The sequence below is a fragment of the Pseudoliparis swirei genome, chromosome 15 (assembly GCF_029220125.1).
Source record: "Pseudoliparis swirei isolate HS2019 ecotype Mariana Trench chromosome 15, NWPU_hadal_v1, whole genome shotgun sequence".
Classification (NCBI taxonomy): Eukaryota; Metazoa; Chordata; class Actinopteri; order Perciformes; family Liparidae; genus Pseudoliparis; species Pseudoliparis swirei.
This window is the reverse complement of record NC_079402.1, coordinates 3,699,824-3,716,099: the sequence shown is the minus strand read 5'-3', so window position 1 is coordinate 3,716,099 and position 16,276 is coordinate 3,699,824. Positions and strand designations below refer to the sequence as shown.

Genomic DNA, 16,276 nt, shown 5'->3' with positions numbered 1-16,276 from the left:
TTAATTAGGATTTTAATTATAATCGCCACTTAAGAATGAATAACAATGAATAATTAATAATAATATTAATAATCGCCACCAATTGCCAATTGTTGGTGTTTCTGTTATTGACTTTGTACTCATTTAGTTTCATGTGCCGTCATGTTTTAGTCCGTGGATATCAGATTTCAGAAGGCCGGGTCGCTTGTTGATAATAATCAGGTTTCTGTAACCGGTGACATGTAAATAATAAATATACATTATGGGATGTTTTCTTCCGATCGGAACTCACCTCGCCACGCTGCTGTCGGCGGAGCCGCCCCCGATCTGCGAGCTGGCGATCCACTTGGTCTCGCCCACCACCGTCCGGGCGTGCGGCAGGCGGCCCACGTCCTTCACCGTCATCATCAGGTGCTGCGACGACTTCAGGACCCCGACGGCCTCGTCGTGCGGGACGCTCGCGAAGCTGCAGCCGTTCACCTCCAGGATCTGGTCCCCCACCTGCGGGGCGGCGAGGAAACACAGAGGCAGGGCGGCGGGGGCTGAGCACGGCGGTAAGGGCGGACGCTGGACGCATGCACGGGGGGGACACGTAGAGGTCAAGAGGTCAAACAGGGGGGGTCAGAGACAGAGAGAGAGATGAGCGGGTTTCTGGTCAAAAGTTACAGAAACAACCGAAACAATGAGGCCACGCGAGGGATAACGTATTCTCTGCGTGTTACGTAATGGAGGAGGCTTTCAGGGTGGGAGGGGCTACAGACGCCCCCGCCTCCGATAATGAGCCGGTGTCTCGACCTTCAAACTGTTTCTCCCTCCATCGCGTGTCTCACATCCTCTGGGTGGAGGTGTGTCTGGACCTGCTTTGATATGAAGTCATTTTTATTTGTTACCAAGTACGGAACATTTAATAAACGATTCACAGACGACGAACTCATCACTCTCCCTCCAGGAAGGTCTTATACGATGTAGTGTTTAGCTTTAGTCTTCTTCTTCTTCTTCTTCTTCTTCTTCTCCGTCTTCTTCTTCTTCTTCTTCCTCCTCCTTCTTCTTCTTCTTCTTCGTCTTCTTCTTCCATCTCCTCCTTCTTTCTTCTTCCTCCTTCTTCGTCTTCTTCTTCTTCCATCTCTTCCTCGTCCTCCTCCTTCTTCTTCTTCGTCTTCTTCTTCCATCTCCTCCTCCTTCTTTCTTCTTCTTCCTCCTTCTTTGTCTTCTTCTTCCATCACTTCCTCCTCCTCCTCCTTCTTCTTTATCTTCTCCTCCTCCTTCTTCTTCTTTATCTTCTCCTCCTCCTTCTTCTTCTTCTCCTCCTCCTCCTCCTTCTTCTTTATCTTCTCCTCCTCCTCCGTCTTCTTCTTATCCTCTTCCTCCTCCTTCTTCTTCCTCTTCTTCCATCTCTTCCTCCTTCTCCTCCTCCTCCTTCTCTTCTTCCTCCTCCTTCTTCGTCTTCTTCTTCCATCTCTTCCTCGTCCTCCTCCTCCTTCTCCTCCTTCTTCTTCTTCTCCTCCTCCTTCTCCTTCCCCTCCTCCTTCTCCTTCTCCTTCCCCTCCTCCTTCTCCTCCTCCTCCTTCGTTCTTCAAATGAAGCGCTATGTACTTCATCATCAGCTGCCACCACGCCACAATCTACGCTCGCGCGTCGGGCCCCGTTTGAGTGCACGCGCAAAAAACACGTATTTACAGATGTGATCAATCCAAAGTCGTTTAATCACACTCCGTTGCCACAGAGACCACGTCACATCTACGCTACGGCCTCAGGGACGGAGGACAGATGACCAGCTGCTTGTTCCACCTGTTTGTTCCAGCAAAGTCAAAGAAACCGGTTCCCTCGGATTGGACCCGGCTCCAGACGAGGCACAAAGCAGCAGACGCTTCTCTGTGGATGATCATTATATCATCATAACATACTCTGTTTTATTTGCTTATATTTATATTCTTAACTCTCGCACTGTGTTGATTGTTGTTCATGTTGTCGTCGGTTGTCACGCCGCCAGCCATGACACATTCCGAGTATGTGAAAACATGAAAGGCAATAAAAAGTTCTGATTCTGATTTTATATAAAACAAAATGTGAGTGAATCCTCAGCGTGTTGCTCCACACTGAGCTCAGCTGCATCTCGTTTGCATGTCAGCAGATATTATAAAGAATATGATTTTTGATTTTTTTCAGCGCACACATTTTGACTTCACAGCAGGAACAGGTGTTGTTATTAATTATAATTATCTTTATTCAAAAAGGGACCATGAACAGTTACAACATGAATGTCACCATGTGATGCTCTGCACCAGATTGTAGCTTCAGCTCATTCGCATATGCAGTCCCTTGACAGACCATAATAATCATAACAATACATAGTACAGGATAAGACACTATAAGATCTAACTGTTAATTAAAAGTAACAAAGTAAAAGCGGCGATAAAAATGTGTGAATGCTGCCCCAAGTAAAGGAGTTTGAATTAAAAACATATGTATTAAGTACATAAAGTATTGGCATTGACATATATTTAATATAATAATTATTATGCAGAATGGACCATTTAAGAATAACAACATGTTTTATTATTGCTTTGTAGCCATTGGTGAATTAGTACGTAAGCATCACTCATGGTGGAGCAGGCAACGGCGGAGCGACTACTCTAAATACTGCCAGCTTGTAATAATACATCATCATGTTTGAGCTATTTCTTGTTGAATACGAGTTATATGTTGTATTAATAATATGAAGTGGAAGTTGAAGTGTATAAAAAGAAAGCGATAGACTCATGTGTGATTTCCTTTGTTGATTGTATTAAGCTGTTCTTGATTCAATGTATCTTGTAATCAAATAGAACAATGCAATGTGTCACATTATATCGAGGAACAAATTGTTATTCATGAAAAATAATAATACATTTGAAATAGAACTGCATATATGTGTGTATATATATTTATATGGAGCCTTTCTAGCCTTCCACTGGGAACACATTACACTACATTCATTTTCTATATACAGTATGTTCTACTTCTGTTTTTTTAAACTATTAACAGTTATAACTTATTTCTTAGTTTTTTAAATAATTCTAAATTATATCTCTATATTTTGTGTCTGTGTATACCTACCTATAAAGGCAATACAGATAGGACACACAAAATAAAGAACAAAAACAAAATGATATTAAATTATCTTATTATTATAGGGGCAATTTTTGTCTTTAAAATTATATTTCTTAGGGCCCTTTGCTCTCGTGTGTTTCCGACGCTGGTCCCGACCAATATTTGGGAAAGACGGAATCATCCCCATCGATATGTCAATTTGAACTGCCTGTTAGAAAAAAATATTTGCAAACTCATTCGTATCATGATCCATATTATGTCCGTCGCCAAGAAGAGTGAACAATATGGACACGACTGCATCGGTCCTGCAGTTTGTTAAAGCTCCAGTTCATCAAGTCCCAGATGTTGCACCTGGGGTGTTGAGCCAAACGATGGCAACTCTGATTCTGACTCCAATAACACGCCGATTAACTTTTACGACTCATTGGAAACCAACACTGTTAATTACAGAGCAACGAGATGCACTGCCAAGGTGTTCGGAGGAATGTCTTTATTGTTGTCATGGTTTCGGGACGGATCGATCAAGGATTCGGATGATTAACCCCTTCACTCACAAACCTCTAAAAAAAACATCACAGACATCTTTTCCTCTCATCTTCCTCATTACGCCTCTATCTGAAGGTAGATGGGCACCTGCCCTGAGTCACAAGCAGTTCATTTGTGTGTGATTAACCTCTCCGTCACATCCGAGAGGTCAATGTCTGGTCAGTGCTGCGTGTGCAGCATAGACTGGACACATTAAGTAGACCTATTCACCACGATGGGATGTCAGCCACTGGCTTCTGGAATACGGCTTTGAAGCCTTGAGTTCGGCATTTCGGACGTCGCCATCTTGAATTCTTTTTTATCTTTTTTTTAGGGGACCTAAATGTCAATTGTTAATTTTGATGAACTGTCAAGAACTGACAACACACTGTGTAAAGGGTTAAAGTCTGAAGACAAAAACACGGACAACGCCATGGTAGCCACCTGTTAATCACAAGGTAGCCACGCCCTAAAGCGCACCTCGCTTTATGCTCGTTTTGACCCTAAATGGGACCGTCATTTACGAGAGATGCTCACGAGGCATTTTCCTTGTGTCCAAGTCACATCTCAATTCTCTTGTGGTGGAAATGAGAAGACTGTTGCAGGCGACATCAATCTTGGTAACATTATTAGGCATGAAATAGTCACAGTAAATCTCTCCAACCAAATTGCATAAAGACACGTTAGGTTGGGTATCCATTCATTTTCTCACCTCCTGTAAATCAACACATCCATCTCACCTCTCAAACCCAGTGTAACGGTAACATAATAACGAAACCTGTAACCCGCCCGGAGACGGGGATAATAATTATGTGAATCAAGTCCCATTATTTGCACCTGCTGTATTCGGCAAAATTATGGGAACTTTGATTCTGACATGCAGATTTAAGTTTTATGGCCCTGCGAGGCTCATTTGAAACCTACACTTAATTAAGTTAGAGAATTAATAAAGTTAATATACTGCCATGGACTTTCCAAGAGTGTCTTCATTATAGTAAAAGTTAGGTGGTGTGACTTTTGCATCCAGAAGAGACGCCCCCCTGGTGGCCGCTAATAAGAAGTGAAGCCGCGGAGATAAGCCCCGCCCCCCACGGAGATAAGCCCCGCCCCTCGCGCGATTGACGCGAAAAGCCACAAACGGTCAAGCGAATGTTCGCAAACGCAGCTTCAGAAATCACGGATCGCAAGTTCCTTGATTTAAAATAATTTGCCGTAAGCTAACGTTGCACGTTTCCTTTTCCGGAGCCCTTTCACAATGTCCGTCAAAAGCGACGACAAATCTACAGTCTGAACTAATTTCAGACAGATGTCTGAGTAGCATCCGCATCTCATTCGCCAACGGCTACTTTCACTCATCAGAACGAGCGAGATCGGATCAGCCATCTGCTCTGCAGAGCCGGGATTCCTTTAAGCCGCTGCAGCGTGGCATTAATCAGACGGCAGATAAGTATACGGCCTCTGCAACGTAATCTGCAATAACAGCACTAATAAACCAACAAACTGGCAGTGAAAAGATTGAACCGAAAGACAACACAACCACTTATAATCACTCTCTCTCTCTCTCCCCCCGTGCTGCCTTACAAATTACCCGTAACAGACGGAGATTCTCTCCATTTGAAGACAGATTTAAATGCAAATTAAAGTGCATCACTTGGCATGTGGTAAGTAATGAATTATATCCCATGTCCTCTTCTGCTCACACTAATTGTTCCCCCCCAAAAATAAAATATATATATATTCTGGTTCCTTACTCAGCTCTTTTTACTTCCCGCTATTAAGAGATGCCTTTGTGATCTCCTGCTGGTAAATGAGCACATTTCTGTTTTGTGGCAAACTCCATCCTTCAGATGGATGTGAGATACGTTAAAGTTTCATAATATCGACTGAAACATAAGAGACAGTCCCACTTGATGTATTTCATCATCGATTCAGTATTGCATGAATCCCAGTCTGTCTTTTGATGGGAGAATTCCGTCGATACGTTTTTGAGACGATAACGGACGGACAGATTACTGCCTTCCCTTTGACTCGCCCTAATCGAGTGTTCGATCAGGACTATTGTTAAAGACTCATCTGACTGTGTGTTAGGCGGCTCAGGGATGAACGGTGGTGGACACGCAGAAGGGAGATGAAGGGATGAAGTAGCTGGACACTACATTAGGAAGAGTGAATCTCGTCCTTTGGCACCTCGTTCACTCAAATGCTTCCTAGTCTCTAGCCAGCTCTCTCTATCAGGTCTGTGTGTTACGATCTCAGACACTTAGGAAGTAGGACCCAATTGCACGACCCGGGAGACAGAGATAAAGTATTTGTAAGTACTTTATTTTTCGGTTCTGCAGTGAACAAAATGAAAGCGCTCACGTAGTGAGGGATCAAAAACTTTTCAAGATGCCAACATAACCCGACCTGATCATGGCAAAAGACCAGACGAACTGACAAGGAACACTGGGAGACAGGGGAATTTAAGCACATGGTAACAAGACACAGGTGGGACCAATCAGGGGCGGGGCTGACACTGATGAGCATAGGAGACAGGTGTGATGACAGGTGAAAACAATCAGGAAGCCTGGAATGAGAGAAGGCGAACATAAATGACCTGAACCTCTCTAGCATATCTGTCGGTGCACAACAGTACCCCCCCCTCTAGGGCCAACTCCTGATGGCCCAGGCTGATTGTAAAAGTCGTGGATAAGAGTCTTGTCTACGATAAATGAAGCAGCTATCCAGCTTCTAGCCTCAGGACCGTAACCCTTCCAGTCTACCAGGAATTGCTTGCCCTCCCTATTACGGACCTCCAGTAGCTTACGGACCTTGTAAACGCCACCCCTTCAAAGAACTGGGGCGGTGGAGGGGCTTGAGGCGGGAACAAGTGTGCTCACACACCGGCTTGATTCTACTAACGTGAAACGTTGGGTGCACTCTCAAGGTCCTGGGAGTTGCAAGCGCATCGACGCCGGGTTGATGACTCTGGACACTGGAAACGGACCCACAAATCTCGGAGCCAGTTTCTTTGAGGTGACATGGAGTGGTAAGTCTTTGGTAGAGAGCCAAACCTTTTGGCCTGGACTGTAGGAGGGAGCGACCCTGCGATGAACGTCCGCAACAGCCTTCATCCGAGCTGAACTGGAGAAGAGACTGGCGAGCACCAGCCCAAACTCTGCGACAACGTCTGATCATGGCATGTGCCGATGGAACCATCACCTCTTCCTCGTTGTTAGGGAAAAGTGGAGGCTGGAAACCATTGACACAATGGAATGGAGAGAGACCTGTGGCCGCCGTAGGAAGGGTATTGTGGGCAACCTCGACCCATGTGAGGTGGTCACTCCAGGTGGTCTGGTTCGGGAGACGAGACAACGAGCGTAGTCTCTAGTTCTTGGTTCAGACGCTCCGACTGTCCATTTGACTGAGGGTGATATCCTGATGACAGGCTGACGGTGGCACCTATGAGTCGACAAAACTCTTTCCAGAAGGCGGAAATGAATTGTGGACCCTGTCGGAAACAATGTCATTAGGGAATCCATGGATCCTGAATACGTGATTCATCATGACCTCTGCGGTGACTTTGGCAGAGGGAAGCTTGGTCAATGGGATGAAGTGAGCCATTTGAAAATCGATCAACCACTGTTAGAACCGTAGTCTTGCCTCTGGATGAGGGAAATCCTGTCACAAAATCCATCGAAATGTGTGACCAAGGACGATGGGGAATCGGCAGCGGCTGGAGCAAGCCCATCTTAACTTGAGATGAGGTCTTATTACACGCACACACCGGACAAGCCGCTACATACTCGGCCACATTTTTCTTCATGGATGGCCACCAGAAACGTTGTTGAATCCTGAACATTGTTCTTGCTACTCCCGGATGGCACGAAAGCACAGATGAGTGAGCCCAGTGGATGACCTTGGAGTGAAGAGCCTCAGGAACAAACAGCAGATTGTTGGGACACTCGCTAGGCGCTGGATTCATGACATTTGCCTCTTTAACGCCTGACTCCACTTGCCAGGAAAAGGCTCCGATCACCCGGTTAAGTGGAAGGATGGTCTTGGGCTCTACCGCAAGTGGTTCGGGATCGTAAAGACGAGACAAAGCATCGGGTTTTGATTCTGAGACCCGGGACGAAAAGAGAGTGTGAAGTTGAATCTACTAAAGAAAAGTGTCCACCTGGCCTGACGGGAGTTGAGACGCTTAGCCTTTCTTATATATTCTAGATTCTTGTGATCTGTCCAGACTAAAACGGTTGCTCTGCACCCTCCAGCCAGTGTCTCCATTCCTCGAGGGCAGCTTTTACAGCTAACAATTCCTTGTTTCCCACGTCATAATTCCGCTCTGCCGTTGTCAACTTCCGCGACAGGTAAGCACATGGATGCATCTTGTTGTCTTCTGCAGAACGTTGAGACAGTACTCCTCCAATTCCCTCATTGGAAGCATCCACCTCGACCATAAACTGGCGCTGGGGATCTGGAATGGTGAGTATGGGAGCTGATGTGAATCTATCTCTGAGAAGTTTGAAAGCAAGATCCGCCTGGGGGTCCACTTGAAGGAACCTTAGGAGAAGTCAGAACATGCAGAGGAGCAGCAACAGAACTGAAATTCCTAATAAACTTCCTATAGAAGTTAGCAAATCCTAGGAACTGCTGAACCTTTTTCCTGGAGTCTGGTGTGGGCCACTGGGATACTGCACTGACTTTCGCAGGATCCATTTGGATATGATTAGGTGAGACTATGTATCCTAAGAAAGACACCTCTTCTGTGTGGAACTCGCACTTCTCTGCCTTGACATATAGCTGATTATCCAGTAGTTTCTGCAAAACTTGGCGGACATGGTTAACATGAGATTTAGCGTCTGGGGAGAAAATCAGTATGTCATCCAGATACACAAACACTGAAATATTCAAGAATTCCGCAAAACCTCATTCACAAAAGCTTGAAAACAGCGGTGCATTGCACAGTCCAAAAGGCATTACCAAGTACTCATAGTGACCATTCTGAGTGTTGAATCCAGTCTTCCACTCATCCCTTGTTTTATTCTAACCAAGTGATATGCATTTCTTAAATCCAACTTGGTGAATATCTTGGCCGTTGAAGCAGTTCAAAAGCAGATGACATGAGTGGCAGAGGATAGCGGTTCTTCACCGTAATGTCATTTAGTGGACTGTAGTCTATGCAAGGTCTCAGAGACCCGTCTTTCTTTCCCACAAAGAATCCGCTCCGGCTGGAGACGATGAAGGACGGATAATCCCTGATTTGAGTGAAGAGGAGATGTATTCATCCATTGCTGTTCTCTCAGGTCTCGAAATCGAGTAAAGTCTCCCTTGGGAATGGGGGCTCCGGTAAGAGATCAATGGGACAGTCAAAATCTCGGTGAGGAGGTAGCGACAAGGCTTTAGACTTGTTAAACGCTTCTTTTAAATCATGGTAACAGGAAGGTACCTTGTGTAGATCAGGATAGTCAGGGTGATCTATAATGATCCTACTAGAGTCTGTTGGTGCATTAACAGGTTGCGAAAGTTTACACCTGCCCTTACAATCCTCTCCCCATTCCTTAACTTTCCGTGAAGGCCAGTCTATGTGAGGATTGTGGATCTTCAACCAAGGAAACCCCAAAATAATCGGGTGCTGAGTCGACTCAAAAATATGAAATTGCATGCTCTCGGTATGGTCCTTATTTATAGTAATCTGTATGGGCTCAGTGCAATGGGTAACTGTGAACAACAAGCGGCCGTCTAAGGCACTGGCACTAACAGGATGAGATAGCGGGACAGTTTTTATTTTTAGCTGTTTGACTAGGCCCCAGTCTATAAGGCTTTCGTCAGCCCCTAAGTCTATTAACACACCCTGGTCAATGGTCTGATTGTTAATACAAATGTCTACCTGAGTAACAGGTCGAGGAGGGAAGTCTGCGGGAAACTTGCTCACCAGCGCCTCCTTTGACTGGTGAGCACGATCTTTTCCCGGCATGAAGCGAGTTGATGACCCGGCTGGCCGCAGTAGAAACAGCAACCCTCCGTGACGGCGCTGCCTCTCCTCCAGAGAAAGCCTGGTTCTTCCAAGCTGCATGGGTTCACCGGAGTCATTCGGAAGTGTAGTCCTCTGATGGTCCGGTAACATGAGCTGGAAATCCTCCGCTGGCGGCGCGACCCTCCGAGGCGAATTCTGGAAGCTGGGAATAACATCTCGGTTGCGTCGACGCCCTCTCTCTTTCGAAGACGGTTATCGATCCGGATGGCCACAGCGATGAGGGATTCCAGATCCCGGGTGTCTCCAGTGGAGCCAGCTGGTCCTTTATCGGTTCCGAAAGTCCTGTCATGAAGCCGACACGAAGAGCCGGAACATTCCATCCGCTGTCCGCTGCTGCTGTACGAAACTCGATGGCATAATCAACCACCTGACGGTTGAGCTGACGTATTTGAAACAGTCTTCTGCTGGCCTCCATAGCAGGCGATGAGTGGTCAAAAATGCGCCTCATAGTCTCTATGAAATCGGCCAATGAGTAACATAGTTCGGTGTCTCTAGACCATTCTGCAGTAGCCCAGGCTGCAGCTCTTCCCGTTAAATGAGACACAATAAACGCCACTTTACCATGCTCAGATAATAACGCTGCTGGGTTGTGTTGAAAATGCAGATCACACTGTACCAGAAAGGCTCTGCAATTCGAAGAGTCTCCGGAAAATCTCTCCGGAAGAGCCAGCCGTAACGGGAGGAAACAGCCTGACCTGGGTCGTCAGCTGGAGTATTGACAGGCAAATTCTCAGCTGTGGATGACGTCACCGGAGGAGCAGTCTGTTGATGAGTGAAAAATTATTCATTTGGGCAACCAGTTGTTGCATCTGTGTAGATAATTCTTCCTGAACCCCGGCCTGGCGTCCTCTCAGCTCTTGTATTTCCCGGCTGACTTTGTCCAGTTTTTCCTCGTGATGAAAAATCGTCACGCCCTGTACCGACAGAGCGGCGTGAAGCGTTCTTGGGTCGGCTGGGTCCATAATGTGGTCAGTCTGTTCTGTTACAATCTCAGACACTTAGGAAGTAGGACCCAATTGCACGACCGGGAGACAGAGATAAAGTATTTGTAAGTACTTTATTTTTCGGTTCTGCAGTGAACAAATGAAAGCGCCACGTAGTGAGGGATCAAAAACTTTTCAAGATGCCAACATAACCCGACCTGATCATGGCAAAAGACCAGACGAACTGACAAGGAACACTGGGAGACAGGGGAATTTAAGCACATGGTAACAAGACACAGGTGGGACCAATCAGGGGCGGGGCTGACACTGATGAGCATAGGAGACAGGTGTGATGACAGGTGAAAACAATCAGGAAGCCTGGAATGAGAGAAGGCGAACATAAATGACCTGAACCTCTCTAGCATATCTGTCGGTGCACAACAGTGTGTGTGTGTGTGTGTGTGTGTGGTCAGACTTATCATGCCGTTTCCAGATACAGTCCGGGGAATACATTTATGGACTGTGACGCATTTTTTCTAATGTTGCCTCTTTACACAAGCGGCCAAAAAAGCAGTCGTAGACAAAATGTTCACGATTTGTGTCCTTGCATTTTTATATATAAAGACATAACTATATTTATCAGTGGATGGAGTGTTGGTTCTATTGGGAATAGTTATATAATATAATTGTTTGTGGTTGAAGTGTAGACTTTCAGCTTTGATCCACTGGATATAATAAAAAATACCGCATTAACTGTTACAGCCATTTTTACACAGCTCCCCACATTTTCAGAGGCTCAGAAGTCATTGGACGATTGTCTGACAGACCCTGACATTTCCCTCGTTATTCCATGACGAATTAAGCAGATAAAAGGTCTGGAGTCGGTTCAAAATGTGTAATTAGCATTTGGGAGCCGGTACTTGGAACACGCAGCCTACTCAGGACCCAAGAGGGGTAATTACAAGTGAAGGAGGCAATTATTAGGCTGACTAAACAAACCTATCAGGCAGATAGTAGAAACATTAGGATTGGCTGAATCAACACATTCTTAAAAAAGAAGGAATGTACTGGCAAGCTCACCAACTCCAAAAGTAAAATACGTCTAAAGAAAGACCCTTACATAACATCTCCTGAAGACAAGAACACTGCTGAGGTAGGTGAGACGTTATCACAGTCGACAATGAAGAGACTTCATGAATCTATACATGTCAGTAAAGACACATTGATAATATCTACTAGAGGTACTAACTAAAGGTACTACTATCAAGGTCTGTGGTACATGCTAGTAAATACCCATTGATAATATATAGTACTAACTAAAGGTAATACTATGAAGGTCTGTGGTACATGTTAGTAAATACCCATTGATAATATATAGTACTAACTAAAGGTACTACTATGAAGGAATGTGGTACATGTAAGTAAAGACACATTGATAATATCTACTAGAGGTACTAACTAAAGGTACTACTATCAAGGTCTGTTGTACATGTTAGTAAATACCCATTGATAATATATAGTACTCACTAAAGGTACTACAATGAAGGTCTGTGGCACATGCTGGTAAAGACTCATTGATAATATCTTGTAGAGACACTAACTAAAGGTAATACTATGAAGGTCTGTGGTATATGTAAGTAAAGACACATTGATAATATCTAGAGGTACCAACAAGGCTGTATTAAACTTGAAAAAGCTTGAGGGTGGAGCCAATGAGGGGTTAAGAGAACACTTAATTAGTTGTTCTCTGGAGTCTCCATTTTATTTAGTAACCTTAATCACGGACATTTAAGGCCATCTCAGGACTCTCTATGAGTTTCTCTATTTGTTCAGTGGGTTGAAGACTGTATGGAGTCTGTTCCGGAGTTTGTGTATTTGTATGAAATGTGTGCCTTTTTTGCAGCGGAGGGATTAGCAGGCGAGCCAGGTTCACCCTCCAACCTTTTCCCGTAGCAGCCACTTACATTGACAGGTTAAAGGTCACCCTATTCACTTCATCTCCTGACTGACGCCCAACGCCTCCCTTAAACGGTTTGAAGGGAATCCTATACGCTTACAAGGTCTCCAGAGCTTTACTGTCTACTCACATTTAGCCAAATGCTGCAAAGAAACCGATTGGATGGCGCTTCTCAGTACAGATGGATAATGACTCAAAATACTACTGTGGAAACAACCCAAGAGCTTCTCAGGGCAAGGACATGGAATATTCTTCAATTGACAAGTTGGTCACCAGATCTCGACTCAAGTCAGCATGCTTTTCCTTTTACTTCAGATAAAAGTGAAGGCAGGAATTCCCACAAACGAGCAGCACCTGAAGGAGGCGCCAGTAAAGGCAAAGCGTCTCAAGGGAGAGAACTCAACATCTGGTGATGACTCTGGATAGAAGACTATCTATCATTGACTGCAAAGTATTGTCCTCCAAATATAAAAATGAATTCCCGGGACAAAAAATGGCCGAAATTCTTAAACAGTTATTGTGATACTTTTTTTTAATCCATTGATTTAAAGCTGAAGGTCTACACCTCAACCAGACATTGACTGCTTCCTTGTCACGTAAAGAGGTAAAGTTTTAATTATTATTACTTCTCCAGATCTGTTTAAAATGAACTGTTCATAATCAGAATATCTTTCAGATTTATCTTGAGTGACAGGCAGGCAGAACTGAATGCATCAGATTTTGATTCCTCACTTGTCTCTCAATTGTAGCATATTGGCAGTTGTAGTCTCTGTTTTATATATTTTAAAATGTTATCTTTGAAGTCCTATTTCCTAAAAGAAAAGGGGAGATCAAAAATCATGGCAATGCATTATTAAACATCTCTACGAGCTTAAAGTAGTTTCTAATGAATGTTGAACAGTCAGCAAGTACTGATGTAACAGTCTGCCGATCTTTCACAGATGCAGCTCCTTTGAAAATCATTCTTCAAACTCTTAAATGATTCTGCTGGGAATCAAAGTTTTGAGTTTAATTCATCTTGAATGAAGCCCTAAAGCTAGACAAACATTAGACAGCTTTGTCAGCTCATCTGACATGTGTCTATTCTTTGCCGAGTGAAACCCAGACTGAAGTCGACTGATCCGGGGGGGTGTTCAGCAAAGTCTTCCAAACAGGGAGGGAACACCTCGACCACCGCCTGTAATCATTCAGCCAAACGAGAGATCGCTGCACGGATTAGGACGGATTTGCTCAAAGATGTCTGAGCGACTTTTTTTAGCAATACATTCATCCATAAGTAGAGAGAAGAGGAGAGAGGTGCTCAGTGTATCCTAAACGTCCCCCAGCAGCCTATCAGCCTATAGCAGCATCTCTAGGTCTGGACCAGGTGAACCTGATTCAGCCCTCACTGTAAGACTATCAAGAGGAAAGTCTTCAGTCTACATGAGGTGACTGTGTCTGCCTCCAGGAATGAAGGTGAAGCTGGTTCCATAAAAGAGGAGGAGCTTGATAACTGAAGGCTCTGGCTCCCATCCTACTTTAAGACTCGAGGAACTACAAGTAGCCCCGCAGTTAGTGAGCACAGCTCTCTAGTGGGGCAACATGGTACTACAAGCTCTCTAGTGGGGCAATATGGTACTACAAGCTCTGTAGTGGGGCAATATGGTACTACACCCTCTCTAGTGGGGTAAGATGGTACTACAAGCTCTCTAGTGGGGCAATATGGTACTACAAGCTCTCTAGTGGGGCAATATGGTACTACAAGCTCTGTAGTGGGGCAATATGGTACTACAAGCTCTCTAGTGGGGCAATATGGTACTACAAGCTCTCTGGTGGGGAAATATGGTACTACAAGCTCTCTAGTGGGGCAATATGGTACTACAAGCTCTCTAGTGGGGTAATATGGTACTACAAGCTCTCTAGTGGGGCAATATGGTACTACAAGCTCTCTAGTGGGGCAGTATGGTACTACAAGTTCTCGAGTGGGGCAATATGGTACTGCAAGTTCTCTAATGGGGCAATATGGTACTACAAGCTCTCTCGTGGGGCAATATGGTACTGCAAGTTCTCTAGTGGGGCAATATGGTACTACAAGCTCTCTAGTGGGGCAATATGGTACTACAAGCTCTCTAGTGGGGCAATATGGTACTGCAAGTTCTCTAATGGGGCAATATGGTACTACACACTCTCTAGTGGGGCAATATGGTACTACACGCTCTCTAGTGGGGCAATATGGTACTACAAGCTCTCTAGTGGGGCAATATGGTACTGCAAGTTCTCTAATGGGGCAATATGGTACTACAAGCTCTCTAGTGGGGCAATACGGTACTACAAGCTCTCTAGTGGGGCAATATGGTGCTACAAGCTCTCTAGTGGGGCAATACGGTACTACAAGCTCTCTAGTGGGGCAATATGGTACTACAAGCTCCTTAAGATATGAAATGATGATGTCCCATGTGCACTTGCAGGACAAAGAGTCATATGCAGCGATTTACTCCTGTGAAGTATTTCCCTCCATAGGGTGTAGAGACGCCTCTTGGCCATCGATATTTAATTGCATGTTAATTGTTATGATCCTCCCAAACGTGTCCACTTGATTTTTATGAACAACTAAATCAATACAAATTGAAATGTATTTCGAAGGTGTACCAGGCTGAAAAGAGAAAGCACTTTTAACTGACTGGTTTGTGTTTTGATTGCATTGGAAACACTAGAGTGCATAGTTTAAGTAAATGCTTCCTGTCACCCACAGGATGGATGTGGAAAGAAGTAAGTGTCTGTTCCATCTGTGTTATTGTGCGTCTGCGTATATAGATATATATATAATATATATTGCCGTTACACAACCAATCCGATCCCAGTTACCGGGAGTCGCTTCCACTAAAAATGGGCAGTTTTGCATTTATAGAGTGCAACTCCTCAGAATCCACTGGGCCTTTTTACCTCATTTGTTTCTGTTCCACTTATTACGACGGGAGCAGTCGCTGTGACTTTGTAGTCCGTGCCAACAGATATGACACAATGACTAGCGTTTGGCTCAGTGGGGCGATTGACAGTGTGGAGAGAGCCCTGCAGGGGCCACATCACAGGGAAACAGATGGGCTCGCTCTCTTAGCCCGACGCCTAATGTGATAGAAGATCTGCGTGTGTATTTATATCACTCGGGAGGTGTGTGTGTGTGTTGAGGGAATATCAAGGGACCCAACGTCTTCAAGAGAACTCAAAATCCATACACGCATCAACATAACAATATAACTTTTATATTCAATGTTTGGCTGACTGTGGGTCAGCGGGTAGCAAGTCCGTCTTTCAATCAGAGGGTTGGCGGTTCAATCCCCGCCCTAGTCGATGTGTCCTTGAGCAAGACACTTAACCCTGAGTTTCTCCCTTTGGCTGTGTCTATGGTGTATTAATGTAACATGATTATCACTTTGGATAAAAGCGTCAGCTAAAATGTAATGTTTATCATTTTTATTTTCCCCATTAAGGGACGATAACAAATAATAACTAGAACGGGCACTCGGTAGAGCGCATACCTTCGCATATCACAAGATTGGGCATTGAATTATGAACATTTTGGCATTAGTTGCATGCCAATTGGATAGAAATTGACCGCTATGGTAAAAAGAAGATTTTGACCTTTTCATGACCTTGACCTTTGACCCGATCCAACCAAATTTCATGCGATTCGGTTTAATACTTTTTGTGTTATGCGAGTAACACGCATACAAATAAATAAATACACGGCGATCAAAACATAACCTTCCGCATTTTCAATGCGAAGGTAATAATAACTTTTAGAACGTG

General features: G+C 44.6%; 1 protein-coding gene across 2 annotated transcripts in view; it reads right to left on the bottom strand.

Moving 5' to 3' along the window:
* The window catches only part of whrna (whirlin a), a 145,628-nt gene that overhangs the window by 31,864 nt on the left and 97,488 nt on the right, over positions 1-16,276 (bottom strand). The window contains exon 5 of one of the 2 annotated variants that reach the window (XM_056433340.1): positions 272-546. In XM_056433340.1, coding sequence (XP_056289315.1) covers positions 272-546 — 275 coding nt within the window. The remainder of the gene's footprint in view (positions 1-271; positions 547-16,276) is intronic. The other variant, XM_056433342.1, reaches the window with a different exon arrangement.